The sequence below is a fragment of the Amaranthus tricolor genome, chromosome 9, assembly GCF_026212465.1.
Source record: "Amaranthus tricolor cultivar Red isolate AtriRed21 chromosome 9, ASM2621246v1, whole genome shotgun sequence".
In the NCBI taxonomy this organism is placed as follows: domain Eukaryota; kingdom Viridiplantae; phylum Streptophyta; class Magnoliopsida; order Caryophyllales; family Amaranthaceae; genus Amaranthus; species Amaranthus tricolor.
In genome coordinates this window covers 28,270,033-28,288,927 of record NC_080055.1, presented here as the reverse complement: position 1 = coordinate 28,288,927, position 18,895 = coordinate 28,270,033, and the positions used below count along the sequence as shown (strand labels likewise).

Here is an 18,895-nt window from a genome sequence, read left to right as displayed (position 1 = left end):
AAATGGTTGTATATGTGCCAATAATAATTGCGATACATGTTTTAGTCGATAATCATTCCAATGAAACATATTGGCGATTTATTAATAACAAAATCTCCAATACTATTAGTGATTATAATAGTTTCGTCATGGCCATTACGTAAATAATTGTGTAAAAGTTTAAAATACTCTATTAACTTTTTTTTACTAGAGAGGATCCAATACAGAACTTTTATAAGATTGATTTTATTTTTAAGCATAGTTTAGGAAAAATAAAATAATTCTCATTGAATGGTTTTTCTATACCAAATGTCCTCCTCATTTAGTTGACCAGTGTAACGAAGACGCCAAAAGTGTTAAAACTCTGAAACCTTCAAAAATTCAAAAAAGATGACATTAATAAACTAAGTATTCACTTTGATTATGATTTGACAATTTACATAAAAGATCATCTCTTTATGCATAACTCCTATAAATACATCAACAAACCTTTACTTCCTCTTCAATCCATTCATTTTCCCGATCAGTATTTGCGGAATTCTTCTAGAATACTCTCTTTTCTATATCATTAAACCCTAATTTTGATCAAGCTCAACCTTTTTTCGCGATCAGAGCAGTGATTGATCGGAATGTCATGGGGATTAGGGTGGAAGAGACCATCAGAAATCTTCCATTTGCGACTTCATTTTGGCGTAGAAGCAGAAGATGAAGACGAGACTGAAGAAGATAAAGATTCGATCGTCGTCGTCAATAATGGCGGCGGCGGTGATATTGAGAAGAAGATTGTGGAAATGGAGTGGACAGCGGGAGACGATGAGGATCAAGTTGCATTGAGGTTACAGTCTAAATTAATGATGGAGATGCCGCCACCAGAAGATACCGTTGTTGTTGATTTAGCTGAGAGAGATAATGGTGCTGGAGTTTTCATGTCGATGAAGGTTGTTCGGCGAAGAGAGCCGTTACGAGCGATTACATTGGTTAAAGCTTCCGGTTCTGGTCAGCAGAGTGATGGCATTGGTGTTTTGACGAGGTTGTTGAATTCTAAGGTAGCGGCTACTGCGGTGGCTTCGGGTGTTGGTGTTGAGGGAGGGTTGAGTTTTACTGAGCATTGGAATAGTGTCACTGCTCTGAGTCTCTCTGGTTGTGGTATCTCTGTAAGTAGTTTTATTCTCTCTTTTTTACGGGATGTTAATAGATTCGTAGTTGTTAGAGATTGTTTGATTGCCTTCTAATTCCCTCTAAATTTCTGCTAATTGCATGTTTGCACAGTTGTTGGATTGATATTTTTCGAGTGAGTTATAGGAATTTCCACATAACGTAGAAAATCAATCACCAAGGGGAAGGGGTGTTGATAGTGCTAAGTTATGTGTCATTTGCAAATTCCAGTGTTTAGCAAAACGAATAAAGGAATTTCGTTGGAATTTGACAAAGGAAGTAAGTCCCTATGAATTGAAACATCTCATAGAAATTCACTTCCTATGTCAACCAATTTAACACTTAATTCTGCTACCATTTTGTTGTTGAATTGTCAGTGAGCTAGTTAATTAGGAATACTTTTTTGAATGTTTGATGATTGTTCTATGTGTCAATTAAAACTAGTTTTTGTGGAATTGTGAATTGAGTATTTAGATGGTTTTTTTAATCATAATTGCAACCCATGGTAAAGTTATCAATTCCTGCAGATGTTAGTATGTGCAAACTGTACTGCTGTATGCATGTCCATGTGTGGTGGCAAGGTGAATGGATGAACTGGTTATGAATTCTTGAACTCTCACTTGATCAATAGGCAATTAATGTGAAATATTGTCCTTTATGAAGTGCTCCTATTTGACTAAGGGCCAAAGTGACAGTGTACTACAGCTTGTCATGGAATTGTGATAGAGGATCTCATCATGAAGTAAATAAGGCTGATAATATTGTGGTTGTTTGTCTGTGTACCCTGAAATATGGTATGGATGTGGCGGTAAAGGATTTGTAGAAAATCCGTACCTGGTGCTGTGCAGTATAAAAGGGGGGTCATGGTTAGAAGTAATAATGATACTGTCCAGTTCTTTCACTTGATGGTCGGATAATTTGGGAACACTTTGTTTATTGTGAAATACAGTGTTCAAGTTAATAAATTAAGTGTCTACTTAGTATATGTAGTGCTCATTAGTTAGTCATTTTTGCCTGAAATCTCTGTCGTGAACTTTGCAATGGAAAATTTTTCTGTATTAGTTAATTGAACTTCTAGCTTCTCAGAGCCAGAGGTACAGAGTAATAGAGGATCATTTAAAGTATCAAATTTTTTAGGTAGATTCTGGAAATGCAGAGAAAATGACAGTAAAATGATAGAAATATTCAATGTTAGAGAAAATCCAACCACCAAATAGATAAGAGTTCATAATAATGTCATCACACACACAAAAAGACACTCACTGCTGATTTTGTGTTCTACATATATCAAAATATATGTGAATTAACCATGGTCTTTGTTATGGTGATATCAGTCATAAGTGATAAGAGATTAAGGACCAATGATAATTTTCATGGTTAATAAATAATACATTAATTGTATTGTGTAGGTGAAGAAAGTAGGACAACAATTCTAATCTAATAGTCTCTTGTAACCACAACTGTACCTAATAATACTCTCACTTAGAAAGAACCTTAAGGATTTTAAAATAGGGCAATGAACATTGAAACTGACATGACAAAATTTTAGTTTCAACTGCTGCTTTTGTAACCAACCATATGAATCTTTTATAATATTGAAGTTTTCAGAAAATTTTCAATTTTGATTTTATACTATGCTGTTCTAGCCGAGTTTGGCAGCTTTGTGATACAATTTTCCTGTGCAACTAATAGGTGTTGCCAATTGAAGTAACTAAACTTCCATTACTTGAGAAGCTATACTTGAATAACAATAAGCTATCAGTATTGCCTCCTGAAGTTCGTCTACTCAAAAATTTGAAACTGCTAAGAGCTGATGATAATTTGCTGGTTTCAGTTCCAGGCAAGTGCTGTATCTTCACATGCATGTTAATGATCAAACACTTCATGAGTGCCTGAGCTTCTAGTAAGTTTAGATGTTGCTATTAATTACTCATTCTATTGATTTATGGATTTCGGTTGCAGGTGAACTAAGCCAGTGTGTTGGATTAGTGGAGCTTTCACTGGAACACAACAAACTGGTCCGCCCATTGTTAGATTTCAGGTTTTTTCTCCTTTTAATAGTGTCTATTTACTGTGGAACCATATCCCTTGATGTCTTCCTGTAAAAATGTCAGTGTTAGCTGCTCGAAAATTAATGTTGTTTTCGATATTTGGCAGAGCTATGGCTGAATTGTGTGTTTTAAGATTGTTTGGAAATCCTCTTGAATTCCTTCCTGAAATTTTGCCGCTACAAAAATTGCGACACTTATCTGTTGCCAATGTCAGGATTGTTGCTGATGAAAATTTGAGATCTGTGAATGTTCAAATTGAGGTACTGAAGAAGTCTGTGCCATTTTTTAGTGCAAGTTCTTTGATACTTAGATGAGTGTGCTTATCTCCTCTAATTGGTAACTTAAAAATTACAGAATGAGGCTACATCTTACTTTGGTGCTTCTAGACATAGGCTTAGTGCCTTTTTCTCTCTTGTATTCCGCTTTTCCTCTTGCCGACATCCTCTGCTGGCATCTGCAATGGCAAAAATTATGCAGGACCAGGATAATCGTGTGTTTGTTGGAAAAGATGAGAATGCTGTGCGGCAGCTCATTAGTATGATTAGCACTGACAACCATCATGTGGTATGTTTGGTAGTGGTCATATTTTCTCTTACTGTATCATTTTCATATATTAGCTAAATCTTGTTTCGTTTGGGTAGGTAGAACAAGCATGCTTTGCTCTATCATCTCTAGCTGCGGATGTGTCTGTTGCGATGCTTTTGATGAAATGTGACATTATGAAGCCCATTGAAGCTGTTCTCAAATCAGATGTGGAGAAGGAACTAATTTCTGTGTTGCAAGTTGTGGAACACCTTGCTTTTGCATCTGATGCTGTAGCTCAGAAGATATTCTCCAAGGATGTTTTGAAATCCCTAAAAATGTTATGTGCTCATAAGAATCGAGAGGTAATGTATAAGAAATACAGTAGTTTAATTGAACCATCCTAAAGGCTTTATCTGAAAGCTGATAATTTATATTTTAGGTCCAAAGATTAGCATTATTAGTGGTTGGAAATTTGGCTTTCTGTTTGGAGAATCGACAAAAGCTAGTTACTTCTGAAAGTTTGCGTGAACTTCTTATGCACTTGACGTCCACAGCTGAGCTACGGGTTAATAAAGCTGCTGCTCGAGCATTGGCGATTCTTGGTTAGTTATAAGATATAGTATTCTTCTTCTGCCTTTTCTGTTCAGGGCACTGATTCTTTCCTGCTATTTGATTTAGGAGAGAATGAAATTCTACGGCGTGCAGTCAAAGGTCGACCAGTAGCAAGGCAAGGGCTTCGGATCCTCACAATGGATGGAGGTGGAATGAAAGGCCTTGCGACTGTGAAAATTTTGAAAGAATTGGAGAAGGGGGCAGGGAAACCAATACATGAAATGTTTGACCTCATATGTGGTACGTCAACAGGTGGTATGCTAGCGGTGGCTCTTGGTATTAAGTCAATGACTCTGGATAAGTGTGAGGAAATATACAAGAAACTTGGTGAGTGTAGAAACTAATATAAGTTGCTATACTGTTCCAGTGTTCCCTCAAGTGTTTGCCTATATATCCATAACTTTTGGTTTTGAACCTTGAATTGGTCTCAATTACTTGATCAGGCAAACTTGTCTTCACTGAACCTGTCTCCAAAGACAATGAGGTAGCAAGTTGGAGGGAGAAGCTAGATCAGTTGTACAAAAGCTCATCTCAGAGGTTCAGAGTCGCTGTATATGGAGCAAAAGTATGAATGCTTTGAATTTCTTGTTTTTTCCCACAATTATCCTTGTAAAATTACTTGATCTTTTGTTCAAAATAAAATGCTATTTATTGTCTCTTGCAGCACAGTGCCGATCAGTTTGAGAGACTGTTGAAAGAGATGTGTGCTGACGAAGATGGAGACCTCCTAATAGATTCTGCTGTAAAGAGAATACCTAAAGTTTTTGTCGTGTCAACTCTTGTTAGTGTAGTTCCTGCGCAGCCTTTTGTATTTCGGAATTACCAGGTTGCAGTTTTATTCTTCTACTCTTGCTTTAACTAGTCATAACACTTGCTGGAAATTGCACATAATTTGAAGGAAAAGTTTCCAATAACCACCTTTTTTATGTTTCTCATATTGAAAGCAGCTTACCTTTTTTAATTTATTATTTTCCCATAATTGGTGAAATATTTTGTTTTTTCAACTTAAATGGGGTGTTTTGCAAATGAAATTTTAAATTTAACAGTTAAGTGGCTTTTATCAAAATTCTTTTCGGAGGTGTTTGTTTCTTGTTATTATAAGCTTATAGTTTCAAATTTCTTAATTTATTGAAAGAATTTGTAAATTTTTCTTGTGTGGTGTGTGTTTCTTTATTATACAGTTTCTATTCAACTCTTTTACCCAATATATGTTTTAAATTGATTTTCAGTATCCAGCTGGAACTCCAGAAATGTACCTGTCTCCTTCAGAAAGTTCTGCAATCAGCTTATCAGGTGGTGAGATGACAAGTGCTGAAATTGGATACAAGCATAATGCATTTATTGGGAGTTGTAAACACATGGTCTGGCAAGCTATTAGAGCTTCATCTGCTGCACCGTATTATTTAGATGATTTTTCAGATGGTAAATTGGTGTGGTGTCTAATTTTTTGTCTTGTTTATTTCTCATATTTTCTTTTCTTACTTTCTCGTGATCATGATATTCCTTGTCTCAAGTAGGTGTCAATCGCTGGCAAGATGGTGCAATTGTAGCAAATAACCCTACCATTTTTGCTATACGGGAAGCTCAGCTTTTGTGGCCTGACACTAAAATTGATTGTTTGGTTTCTATTGGATGCGGCTCTGTTCCAACAAAGGTTGTACATTTTTTTGAATATTTTTTTTTGAAGGGTAGTATAAGACATGTAACTTTTGAAGATGTTAGTACCAATATGATGTTAGTACCAAGACTGAGGTTGCTCGAAAAACGTTCAAGTTTGCCTTGGCTCAAACTCAATGTTCAATGAGTTCAAAAATTTAGGCTTGACTTGAGTCGATAAACTAAACTACATGGTTGACTCGGATCAAGGCTCTATTTGAGCTTGTGTTTGAACTCAAATAATTGATTTTTAGAATTTTCATAAATAATTTTTGTAAAAAATAATCAACAAAGCTCCACTTTGTTGTGAGGACTAATACTGATATTCTTTTTTTTTCCCTTTTACGGGAAATGTGGAGTTTAATCATGAAAATCTTTGAATTTAGTGATAACTTGAAATTATATCTAAAATCAAATATAGCTTTATGAAAATTGTAATTTGAAGTTGAGCCTATTCAATGTTCATTGGTTTTTCGAATTGAGCCTACGCAAAGTCGGCTTGGCTTATTAAGATCTTGAGCCGGACTCGAGTCGAGCACACTTGAGCAAAGCTCAAGTAGTGTGCGAACTACCCTAGCTCATTAACACCTCAATATTAGTCTAATTTTCAATAGGAATGTGAAGTATCAAGTGGAATGAAAAATTCTTGTTGACGAATTAATATTACAGGTCAGGAAGGGTGGATGGGCAATTTTGGACACGGTTCCTGTGCTAATCGAGAGCGCTTGTTCGGTGGAACGAGTTGAGGAAGCTTTAAGTACGCTGCTACCGTTGCTTCCTGATATTCACTACTTTCGGTTTAATCCTGGTTAGAACTTTGAGTGACTTGCATTGTCAATAATATTTGAGATGCATTTTATGTCCCTTTGTTTTATTATAGTCTTCTTTGTGCTGTACTCCCTTATAGTGGATGACCGATGTGATATGGACCTGGATGAAACGGACCCTGCGGGTTGGTTGAGGTTGGAAAGTGCTGCAGAGGAGTATATCAAGCATAATTCTGAGGCATTCAGAAGTGTTTGTCAGAGGCTTATGTTGCCATACCAACAAGATGAAAGATGGTCAGATGGCATAAAATCTCAAAATTCATCCAAGCCAAAGTCAGCTAATGGTACTAGTTCTGAGCTATTATTCTGGTGTAAATACTCTAACACTGATTTTTTTCTGCATGGTCTGTATTTTTTTTCTTTAAGCTTCTCCATTATACTGACACACATATAAAGGAAGTAATTCTCTTTTATCTATGCATTGGAAAGGTATCTTTAAAAGGAGTAAATGTCTATTAACCACTGAATAAAAAACTCCCCGTCCGTAATGTCTGTTTGTAACGTGGTTGAGAGTTGACGCGACTTCAAATCCTGTTATATAGTTATATAACAGTGCATGAGTTTTCACGATTAAAACGTTGTGTTGACCGTTACGTAACGTGTAACATCCGTTATTTCACCGTTACAACGTTATTTGTCTCCCCGTAAAATTTCATTGATAACCTTTAACTTCAATATTATATATCACTTAACTTATAGTTACTCATTTAGTTAAATAACTTCAAAAAAACTAATAAGTTAATTAATTACATGATTATTATAGCAGTGGGCATATTACCGGATAATAATAGTAGTTAAACAATAAAAATGCAATTATAAGTTAAAAACACACCTTATGTGATTTTTTTTTTCAGAAACTCACATTGCATTAGCCGCGATTCACTTTTTTATTCCATTATCCCGTAATGTACTGCTAACAATGTTATGTTGTTTTTGCATTTCTAGAAGATAATAGCCCTTCCTTGGGATGGAGGCGTAATGTACTTCTTGTGGAAGCTTCTAATAATCCAGATTCAGGAAGAATTGTGCATCATACGAAGGCACTTGAAACATTTTGTTCCCGTAGCGGAGTAAGATTTTCGACTGTTAAAGGAGTTTCGAATTCTCCTAAGGCTATAGCTGGTACCTCAAAAGCCTCACCATTTACTTCACCTATGTTTACTGGAAGCTTTCCATCAAGCCCATTGTTGTATAGTCCAGATGTTGCTCAGAGGATTGGACGCATCGAGTTAGTGCCCCCTTTGAGCTTGGATGGCCATCAACCTTTAAGATCGAGTTCACCTCCAAAATCTTCGCCAGGACCCAGACAACTCTCATTGCCTGTGCAGTCATTACTAAATAGGCTGAAGAGTGCACCGCAAGTGGGCATTGTCCATTTAGCACTCCAAAGTGACACAACGGGTGCTATTTTGAGGTTGATGTCTTTGACCTACTTATGTAGTCTGCTTTCTCCTTAGTCTAATCCTATTCAGCTTTTATTTTATGTTCTTGCTTGACAAGAGATTGACATCCTGATAAATAAAAATGTAGTTGGCAGAATGATGTATTTGTGGTTGCTGAACCTGGGGAGCTTGCGGACAAGTTTCTACAGAGTGTTCGTTTCAGTTTTTTATCGACTGTTCAGGGTAGAAAGGAGATGTCAAAACTCAACTCCATCTCAACCATTGCAGACTTGGTAGCGTATAAGCCCTATTTCCAAATTGGTTGTGTAGTCCATCGGTACATAGGACGCCAAACTCAGGTACGGTTTTGGCTTTTAGTTTTTGTTGCAAATCCATTTCTTTTAAGTTGCAGACTCATCAGTTCTTTTGACTTTGAAGGTTATGGAAGATGACCGTGAAATTGGAGCATATATGTTTAGGAGGACTGTTCCATCCATGCATCTGGTGGCTGAGGATGTTCGGTGGATGGTATGTACACTTATAGTATTGATGAATTTGATTCTCACAACAATGTCCTATAAAATAATTCTTCAACTCTTGAAGACATAGAACGAAGTTTATTTCTATAATCCTATTTGTTGATGGGATAATTTTATTCTTGTATGCATGTCAGTGTTTGTCAGAAATTTGCTCTGCGACGTCTCAGAAAAGTGTCATGTGTTTAGAAGAGAAACAACATTATCAAATTAGGAAAGGGATGCCTAACTGGAAGCTATAAAGATTATCAAAAAGTATATATCCCTCATCCTCGAGTGTTCCCTTAGGTTTTTGTGATTCTCTCTTGATTTCACAAGTTTTCCTACAAAATTAAAATTTTGGAATGGCATTTTAAACATCAAAGTGATGAACTAGATAACATCTTCCCCCTTGCTTCATTTTCTTAGAAGACTCAAGAGTTTCCGGTGTAGAAGCTTGGTGTTATCAAATAAGATTCATTCACTCGGCTGTCATATTCTCAAACATAACAAGACATGAGATGCCTCCTTGGTTAGAAAAGCTCTTCATAAGTTTTCCCCTATATGAGTGGTATTTTTTCTTGATTAATTGAAGTGAAGAAGAAATTTTTTGTTTGAGGTGGTTCTCTAGTGGAACTTAATAGAAGAATGTGATGAAGAGATTTTATTTCTGAGTATAAAGCATAGTATTCCTGGAGAAATAAGAGATGATCAGTTTTTGACCACATTTCCCATACATTTGATTTAGAGATAGGATTAGGGTGCTTTCCTGGTAATAGTAAATGATCAGTGATCAAAACTTAACAACTGGGTTCTTTGGAATTTGAAGCTCTTGCCCATTTTGATTTAGAGTAATGTTCTACACGTATGCAGATCATATGAAGATAAGAACATGAACATACACTGTTGTATGCATAAGCAGTTTGCATAGACAGACACGGGGTTTGGTGATTTGTAGGTTGTTGGTTAGGTGATATTATTGGTATTTGTTTTCTTTTATTTTTTTCTGACTTTATAAACAAGTTATAGAGAATCATAGCCGGATGCTTATTTAAGCTTGATGAGCTTAGTAGCCTAATTCAACTTCTTTCTAGTTTAAACTAGCCTCTATTATTCAGATCAAAATTTCCTTTTTCCTTCCGTTTTTATTAATTTAATTCTATTTCATTGTGATATAGCTAGGTCTAGGTGCACCGTGCACGTACTATTGTTTGTTTTTCCCGCTGTACAAAAAGCCTAAATCCAAGTTAGGTCATTGAAGAATTATCTATTTATTTTGTTTGCTGTTCAAATAGAAGTATATTGTAAATTGTAAACTAGCCAAGATATTGCAAAGATGAAAATTCTTTTAAAAAATGTAATCTTCGAGTTAAAGTTAAAGCAAGAGAAAAGTATGCTATGAGAATTATGATAGGGTATTGTAGCCAATCTTAGTGCTGAAAGGAGCAAGCATGACCCTTGGACTTTTATTGTCAAGGTATTGTACCATTGATATGGCTGGGTCCTGGGGGAAAAATATTTCTACCTGAATATTTGGGGATTAAACAGATTGTTCTTCGACTTATTTTTACTCGTCTATAGTGCAGTGAAGAGTGTGTGATTGTAGTATCTAAGGATCTTTTTCGGAGTCATTCTCAGGAGTTAAACCCTTCATTCGAACAAAAACTGAATAATGTATAATCTATTAACATTTGCTTTCACCTATCTCTCATGTTGATGTGTTTTGTATCATGTAGCCGACCCCATATGTTGAATTAAACCTTTGGCATTGTTGTATTCTTAGTCCCTTGTTTTTTTTTTCTGTTACACATCCTGGTCCAATAATGTCTTGTACCATGTTTCTCAGGTGGGAGCCTGGAGAGACCGAATTGTAATCAGCACAGGAAGATATGGGTTGGTTAAGCCATTAATTAAGGCCTTACTAGACTCAGGCGCAAAAGCTGTTATATGTCCATCTGGGGAACCTCATCATACGCAATCAGCAACTTTGCCTGGGTCTGGTGATTTCGATTTTCTCGAGAACGGAAAGTTTGAACTTGGGGAGGAAGAAGCAGAAGAGGAAGAACCACCCGAGGCATTGAGTCCTACAAGTGACTGGGAAGATAGCGACCTCGAGAAAAACACGGATTCACCCAAGGCCTTTAGTGACCATGAGGAGGAAGAGTTGTCTCTCTTTGTATGTCACTTATATGAAGCATTGTTTAGGGAAGGAGCAACTGTACAAAGTGCCCTAGAAACTGCACTTGCCTCACATCGGAAGTTGAGGTATTCATGCCATCTTCCAAGTAGTATTTCCTAATTGTTTAGTTAAATCATTACATCTGTTTGTATAGTCGTACGAAACCATAATAAAAGGTTTATAATTAAAGGTTAGGGGGTTTAAAAAGCAATGAGTAATAGATCCATTTCATAAACTGAGAATAAGGTATGAGGCTAGTCCATTACCCCAATACAAATGTGTATTTTATCTGTCCATCGAAATCAAGAGAAATTATTGTTGAATGTAAATTTTGAGCATTTTATAGAGAATTACAGGTAAACAACAGTATTCGCTTTTGTTCAAGTGTTGTATTACTTCATTTTGATGTCCTCTGCCACGGGTACAACTATTTTTCTATCAATTTCCCTTAAATTTTATTGGTTTGTTGAATTTTAAATGAAGATTACTAGATGAAAAACAAGAAAAGAAAAGGTTAATGCCTTGGATGTATTTGACTTAGCCTTTGAGTGAGGAAGCATTAAAGTGTTCTACTAGAATTACTCGATTGTATCATAAATTATCATTATACCCAATGTATCCTGCTCATAGAAACTATGATCAATTATTCGATTGTATATTCCTCAAATTAGGGTCATAAGTCTGAAATTGAAGGGTATTTCTTTTGAGATGATGACATGTACTTGTCGATTATCAGCTTTACCTTAATATTAATATGGAGCTTTTAGTTGGATGATAATTGTTGATTAATTATCATTTAACATGATTTTATCGATATGAGATCATGCCGGCATAAGATTGTAACATGTAAGGTTTCTCTTAAGCAATCCTTGCCCAGGAATTTAAAAAAACAATATAATTGCCTGGAGCTATATATTTTTAAAATTTCATATTTTAGCTTCAAGTCAATGACTGTATACATATTGTCTATGTTAATTATCAAGATTTCGATTGAAATTTTATCCATACTCCTAACTCAAAGGACTCTTGTATGAGGAGGTGTGTTAAAGTATATAACATATATTGGTGCTACAACTATTATGCTTAAGCTTTTAGTTAAAGTTGGTTTGTTGTCAAAGCATACATGAACTAGTCTATAAAGCAAAGGATCAGAGATGCCTGTAACCGAAAGCAATCCTCCCACAAAGAAAAAGACTCAGCAGCCATCATACGGTGCTTAATTTACAAGCCTTCCCCACAAAAACTGAGCTACTTTAACACCAAAAAACACACCAATTTGTAGAACTATGTTTTATAAAGGAAGTTCCTTAACCTCAAGTCCTTAAACAACATACTCATCACAGAAAAAATGGGCACAGCAGCTCCATTAGCAATAGGCACTAGAGGCACGGTGGGATCACTAGTTAGGAAGGAGATCGAGTATTTTCGAAGGCTCGAGTTAGATCATAGCGAAGCCTCTAAGAAACTCGATGTAGGCAACACTAGTAGTGCAGCTAGTTTTCAAACTAGTCGAGCAAACACAGCTTCGTTGGGGTCATTGTTGAGCATGAGTTGGAGAACGAAGCGGAGCAATAGCAGCAGTAGCAGCAACAGTAATAATAACAAGTAATAACAGAATTTTTCCGCCCATTATGTGTTCTGTTGTAGATGTTTTAGAAAACAAGAAGTTTGATGGGTTTGGTCATAAAAACCTTAAGGCTGATACTAATATCTGATTAGTACTTTAATTCACATCACAATGTGCAAGTAATCTTATTAATTAGTGTTAGATGCTTTAGATGATCATTGCTTGAATTGGCTTTATCATCTGTTACAAAGGATGATTCTTATGATGAATTTGTTGTTTACGAGTTTTTGGGATTTTTACATGGTTTAGAATCATCACTCCCTCTCGTTAATGGACTTAGCTAGCCTAAGGTCCTTTCTTGGGGATTTCTTGAGCTAGCCAAGCCTTGATCATGAGAGCCGATGGAGGAAGGTACGGATTGGAATTTGTTTATGAAGTTTGGACTGTGGAGTGGACTCCTTTACGCATTTCCTAGCTTGATTTTAATCTCGTATGATAAATTTATTTAATCGATGAAATCAACACCCGACACCGATTTGTATACTATTCATAGCATGAATATGTGCCCAAATTTGATCTCACCTCTTTGAAGCAACTACATCAAAACAACAGTTTTTTTATTTGAAGTTTGACATATGAGCACCTTGTTTTCAGCCTTCAATGTCAAATGGCTTCCCCTAAGGCGGGGTTTCGAGAATTATATGTATACAATCATATCATTGTGATAATAAAGAATTTGTTTCTGTTTGGCCTTTTCAACAAGTGTTCTTGATTCCGGTAGGGAGCTTAAAAAACAAGTCCCTCGCAAAGGGAATAATTTGACCTTGAATTTTAATTTCTGGTCACTGCGAAAGAAATTTTAGCCACAATCTACAAACACTAGCTCTTTCATAAATACAAAGAGATGGATGGTCTAAAATCTACGTCTCAGAAAATTATCTCACAGAATTATTAGATGTAGGAGGGTGACCAGTTTAACTGAAGGAGGATTCATGTCCTTTGAGCATCAAAGTGTGATTTCGAGTCATGAATCTTCTTGTACTATGTACTCATGTTGATTTTCCTCTTTATTTTCGTGTGCATGTCCTTCGTTGTCTAAGTCTTGTTGTTGTTGTTTCTCTTGGTCGCTCTCTCTGTCTACTTCCTCGACAACTTTTATGACGAGTGAATTTGATCTAAGGTTTCCAAGGTCATCTTCGGGTGATGCAAGGAACTCGAGAGCAGTTACAACATCGCTTATTAGAGGTCGTGTGCTAGCTTCTTCTTGAAGACATATAGCTGCGACTGCAAGGGCTTGATACAAGCCTTTGACAGGATACTTTTCTTCTAGCAATGGATCCGCCATTGTTTTGAACATCTTCCTATCCTTGAATAGTGGTTTAGCCTGCATGATAAAATTTCGTGTTACACCTTACATGTCGAAAAACAAGGAGTATGATGTGTGCATAGGGATAGGGGGAATATGCACATCAAATACGGAGACTTATCGAGGAAATTTGCAGTTCGATCCAAAAATTTAGAATATTCGATTCAGCCCCAAGAAAAATCAAAACAATGCAAGGAATTTTTTTGTAAGATTTGGAAGTTGTGACTTACCCAACTAACCAAGTTCTGTTCAGAAGTTGGTTTAGTAGTATCAATTGCTCTCCTCCCTGAGATAAGCTCAAGGAATACAACTCCAAAGCTATAAACATCGGATTTTGTGGTAAGCTGACCAGTCATCGCATACTCGGGTGCACAATATCCGTAGGTACCCATGACTCTAGTTGATACATGGTCCTTTTCTCCGGTTGGACCTATCCTAGCAAGTCCGAAATCAGAGAGTTTAGGATTAAATTCTTCGTTTAATAGTATGTTTGATGCCTTGAAATCACGATAGATCACTGGTGGCTTGCTAGTCTCGTGTAAGTACTCGAGCCCTTTTGCAGCGCCCCTTGCTATCTTCATCCTAGTAAACCAATCCAATGGTTTCGCCTCTGGTGGAAGATCTAGAAATTGCACAGAAAAAAATGTAGTTTCTAAGGAACATTCTTGATGAACATCATCAAAGGCTAGAAAAGGCCAACAATAATAGTGTTTAGATTTGGCACAAATATTGAACAAGTTTAATCTTTATCAGTTGAAACAGGACTGGATCGTGTTCTTCAACTGTCAATATGTCATCAGACCACGGGCGAATCCAGGATACTAATATAAGGTGGGCCCTATACTCGCATGTGTACTGAATCAATCCTACTGCCATACTTTTGTGTTATATATAACACACTTTAGTATTAATCGGGTTTTTAATCATATGACTCTGGCCATACTCGAGCTAGACTCTCCCTATGTTTCAAGGTCGGGTTTTGATCATGAATACATGCAAGATCATAGGCCTAATCTCCAAATATGTTTACCTAAAAGATGATCTTCCAATGAGCCACCAGCCATGTACTCATAAACCAAGATTCTTTGATCTCCATCAGCACAATATCCAATCAGATCGACCAGATTTGGGTGATCGACAAGGCTGAGCATGAAAACTTCAGAAAGAAATTCTCTGTTTCCTTGCATTCCATTCCTGTCAAGTTGCTTCACAGCCACCATCTGATTGAAACAAAAAAAAAATTAAGAAAACAAACTTAAAAAAAAGATCGAAACTTCATTTTCGATATAATACCTTGTCTATACCCTCGATGTACCCTTTGTATACCCTCCCGAATCCACCTTCACCCACGAGGTTTTCGATACAGAAGTTGTTTGTCGCCATAGCCATTTGTCGAAATGTGAAAATCTGAGCTGAAATTTTCTGGTCTACGACTGATCTCTCGGCATACTCGAGCATCTTTTGATGCTGTTTTTTACCTGTGACATACATACAAACACAACTACTTAAAAGGTAAATACAAATTCTTGTAGGCCTTTGCACATTGCTCATTCTTTGATGTTTCTATCTTACCATCCTTGTTCAATTGAAGGTGACATACATTCAATACAATTAACTAGTGACAATTCTATTCAAAACATTACATTATCTACACCTAGTAAAACTCACCTGTATGCATTCCAAAAAGAAATTACATGTATGAGTTTAAAGTGTTAGAGTATATAACATATGCTGGGGTATCAATCATCAGTTTTAAGTTTTTGGTTGAGTTGGTTTCTTTAACATTGAATCAGAAGCCAGCGTGACAAGAGGTCATGGGTTCAAATCTCAACCACCCCTCATTTTAAAGTGGAATGTTTAATGTCAGGTATGAGGAGAACTTATGCTGCATCCACACTTTTAGCTCAAAGGGCTCTTAAGTGAAGGGGCGTGTTAGAGTATATACAGAGGTGTTCATTCGGTTGATCGGGTCGGTTTCGGACGGATGTTATTCGGTTCGGTTGCATTTCGGATCGGTTATTTTTCGGCTGTGTGTTACAACGGGTCACACTCGGGTCGAGTCGGTTAGTCACGGTTCGGTTAGAGATCGGTTATTCAAGCTATCGGGTTAGCATCAGTTCGTTGTCGGTTGAAGTTCGTGTCGAGTGTCAATCGGTCTCGGGTTGTCATCGATTACTAATTGGTTCGGTTTTTTCGGGTACAGATCGGGTTCGAGCTTTATTTTTCGAGTAGTTATCGGTTACGGATAACTATTGATCGGGTCAATATCGAAATAAGTTAATAGTCAGGTTTTTAATTGATGTATGCTCATTTACTTACAAAAAATAATTACCGATTGTTTTATCAGATATAACAGATAAGGGTGTCAAACAGGTCGGGTTGGGTCATTTTCAGGTTCGGATCATATAAAAATGGTTCAATAAACCATTAACCTGAACCTGACCCAATTAATTAATGGGTCAAAAATTGAAACCCCGACCTGATCTGTAGCAGATCAGATCAACCTGCTAATGACCAATTTAACCTACTTTTTTTTTTAGGTCATTAAATTCATATATTTCAGGTCATTTGACCCATTTAACCTTAATTAAAGGCTTCCTCCAAAAATAAACGTATGCCACTTAATGCAGCGAGCACACGGTATTCTTTAGTAAAAGGCAAAAGAATAGTTCGATTTGTGCTCACGGCGTGACTGCGTAAGTTGGTATGAGATCTGTGGAAGTGATTTAAAAGATTTTTCTTTTATTAGTATCTTTCATAGCCGATGTGGGACAACTTACTTTGTTATTGAAAGTCATCTTCAGCTGACAAATTCCACTGACAACTTCCTTTCTTATTGAAAGTCATCTTCAGCTGACAAATCCCTCAATACATGGTAATTGGTATTATCTTAGTTTTACGAAGTATTTGGCAAATGTTGATCCGTCTTAAATTTAATAAATGGGTTAAACAGGTTTTTTTCCGGTTTAAATATTCAACCTGAACCTAACCTATTTAATAAACAGATCAGATCGGGTTGACCCATGTAATTAATTGGGTCAAAAATCTAAACCCAAACCCGCTAATTTCGAGTCGGTTTCAGATCAGGTTAGCAGGTCGGGTCAGCTTTTGCCAGCCCTAATATTAGGCAGATCAATTTATTTCAATTAGTTTATATATATATATATATATATATATATATATATATATATATATATATATATATATATATATATATATATATATGTATATATATATATATACATGTATATACATATAAATACATGTATATATATATATATATATACATATATATATATATATATATATATATATATATATATATATATATATATATATATATACATATATATATATATATATATATATACATATATATTTATATATATATATATATATATATATATATATATATATATATATATATATATATATACATATATATTCTGTATGCAATCTCTTCTGTATAGAACTTGTGTTATTTCTTTTTCCGTATTATTAGAAAATTGAAATTGGTCTTAATTTGCTAAAATTAGGTGAAAATTTGATTCGGATTTATAACAGTTCGATTTACAATCGGTTCGGGTTTGTATCAGTTCGGGTTAAAAACAGTTTGATTAATAATCGATCGGGTTTGTATCAGTTCGGGTTAAAAATAGTTCGATCTTAATCGGTTTTAGTCAGGTTACATTCGGTTACGTGCATAATTCTGGTCGGATTTGACTCGGATCGATCACTGTTCAGTTCGGGTAACATCGGTTAAGGTTTATATGTCGGTTATAAAATTCGGTTGCAGTTCGAGTTCGATTTTGCCCTTTTCGGTTATCAAACGGTTCGAGTGAAGTATCGGTTCGGGTAATTGCGGTTCGGTAAACCTAAAAAACTTCCATTTTTTCGGGTCGGATAATTTTCGATTCCGGGTCGGATTTTCGGGTCGAGTTTGTTTTGAACAGCTCTACTTGTTTATAACAATCTCCAAAATTTCTTTGTAAGTCAAGAATCCGAAATAAACAATTATTAAGTTTATTTTCAACTATTATGTCAAATAGGTGGGTTTATTTAAAAATAAACAATAATTGAGTTTATTTTTATCAAATCGAACAAATGTTAGTTTTCTTTTTTTTTTTTTTTACAACTTCCCCTTTTTTCCCCTTCAAAATGTCGTACTTAGAGGTGTTCATTCGGTTGATCGGGTCGGTTTCGGACGGGTGTTATTCGGTTCGGTTGCATTTCGGATCGGTTATTTTTCGACTATGTGTTACAACGGGTCACACTCGGGTCGAGTCGGTTAGTCACGGTTCGGTTAGAGATCGGTTATTCAAGCTATCGGGTTAGCATCAGTTCGGTGTTGGTTGAAGTTCGTGTCGAGTGTCAATCGGTCTCGAATTGTCATCGATTACTAATTGGTTCGGTTTTTTCGGGTACAGATCGGGTTCGAGCTTTATTTTTCGAGTAGTTATCGGTTACGGATAACTATTGATCGGGTCAATATATAGTCAGGTTTTTAATTGATGTATGCTCATTTACTTACAAAAAATAATTACCGATTATTTTATCAGATATAGCAGATAGGGGTGTCAAACAGGTCGGGTTGGGTCATTTTCAGGTTCGGATCATATATAAATGGGTCAATGAACCCTTAACCTGAACCTAACCCATTTAATTAATGGGTCAAAAATTGAAACCCCGACCTGATCTATATCAGATCGAATCAACCTGCTAATGACCCATTTAACCTACTTTTTTTTTTAGGTCATTAAATTCATATATTTCAGGTCATTTGACCCATTTAACCTTAATTAAAGGCTTCCTCCAAAAATAAACGTATGCCACTTAATGCAGCAAGCACACGGTATTCTTTAGTAAAAGGCGAAAGAATAGTTCGCTTTGTGCTCACGGCGTGGCTGCGTAAGTTGGTATGAGATCTGTGGAAGTGATTTAAAAGATTTTTCTTTTATTAGTATCTTTCATAGCCGATGTGGGACAACTTCCTTTGTTATTGAAAGTCATCTTCAGCTGACAAATCCCTTAGCCGATGTGGGACAACTTCCTTTCTTATTGAAAGTCATCTTCAGCTGACA

At 36.0% G+C, this 18,895-nt stretch overlaps 3 protein-coding genes and 2 non-coding genes across 8 annotated transcripts in view; 2 read left to right on the top strand and 3 right to left on the bottom strand.

Annotated features, from left to right (window-relative positions):
* The first annotated feature begins 200 nt into the window (after nucleotides 1-200).
* LOC130824064 (phospholipase A I-like) lies at nucleotides 201-11,250 on the top strand. Of its 4 annotated transcripts, none has more exons than XM_057688946.1 (18): nucleotides 201-1,133; nucleotides 2,827-2,974; nucleotides 3,097-3,175; nucleotides 3,400-3,445; nucleotides 3,540-3,749; nucleotides 3,827-4,072; nucleotides 4,150-4,312; nucleotides 4,389-4,649; nucleotides 4,766-4,887; nucleotides 4,987-5,148; nucleotides 5,552-5,744; nucleotides 5,840-5,976; nucleotides 6,648-6,786; nucleotides 6,886-7,089; nucleotides 7,751-8,219; nucleotides 8,336-8,546; nucleotides 8,626-8,715; nucleotides 10,549-11,250. In XM_057688946.1, the coding sequence occupies exons 1-18, from the start codon at nucleotides 609-611 to the stop codon at nucleotides 10,999-11,001; spliced, it is 3,858 nt and encodes a 1,285-aa protein (XP_057544929.1). In that variant the 5' UTR covers nucleotides 201-608; the 3' UTR covers nucleotides 11,002-11,250. The 4 variants fall into 4 exon arrangements, with proteins under 4 accessions (XP_057544929.1, XP_057544927.1, XP_057544930.1 ...); XM_057688944.1 differs by having other exon boundaries at nucleotides 3,292-3,445; XM_057688947.1 differs by having other exon boundaries at nucleotides 307-1,133; nucleotides 7,754-8,219.
* Nucleotides 11,251-12,157: 907 nt separating this feature from the next.
* The window catches only part of LOC130824066 (probable serine/threonine-protein kinase PBL23), a 9,824-nt gene continuing 3,086 nt past the window's right edge, over nucleotides 12,158-18,895 (bottom strand). Inside the window, exons 2-5 of the mRNA XM_057688948.1 lie at nucleotides 15,108-15,292; nucleotides 14,845-15,034; nucleotides 14,045-14,436; nucleotides 12,158-13,832 (exon numbers count right to left, since the gene is read on the bottom strand). Coding sequence (XP_057544931.1) covers nucleotides 13,473-13,832; nucleotides 14,045-14,436; nucleotides 14,845-15,034; nucleotides 15,108-15,292 — 1,127 coding nt within the window. The 3' untranslated portion in view covers nucleotides 12,158-13,472. The remainder of the gene's footprint in view (nucleotides 13,833-14,044; nucleotides 14,437-14,844; nucleotides 15,035-15,107; nucleotides 15,293-18,895) is intronic.
* On the top strand, nucleotides 12,230-12,596 carry LOC130823452 (uncharacterized). The gene is made up of 2 exons (XM_057688072.1): nucleotides 12,230-12,473; nucleotides 12,529-12,596. The coding sequence occupies exons 1-2, from the start codon at nucleotides 12,230-12,232 to the stop codon at nucleotides 12,594-12,596; spliced, it is 312 nt and encodes a 103-aa protein (XP_057544055.1).
* On the bottom strand, nucleotides 16,393-16,508 carry LOC130824669 (U5 spliceosomal RNA). The gene has a single exon (XR_009046761.1). It is a non-coding gene; the product is annotated as a U5 spliceosomal RNA (small nuclear RNA).
* LOC130824671 (U5 spliceosomal RNA) lies at nucleotides 18,605-18,720 on the bottom strand. The gene has a single exon (XR_009046763.1). It is a non-coding gene; the product is annotated as a U5 spliceosomal RNA (small nuclear RNA).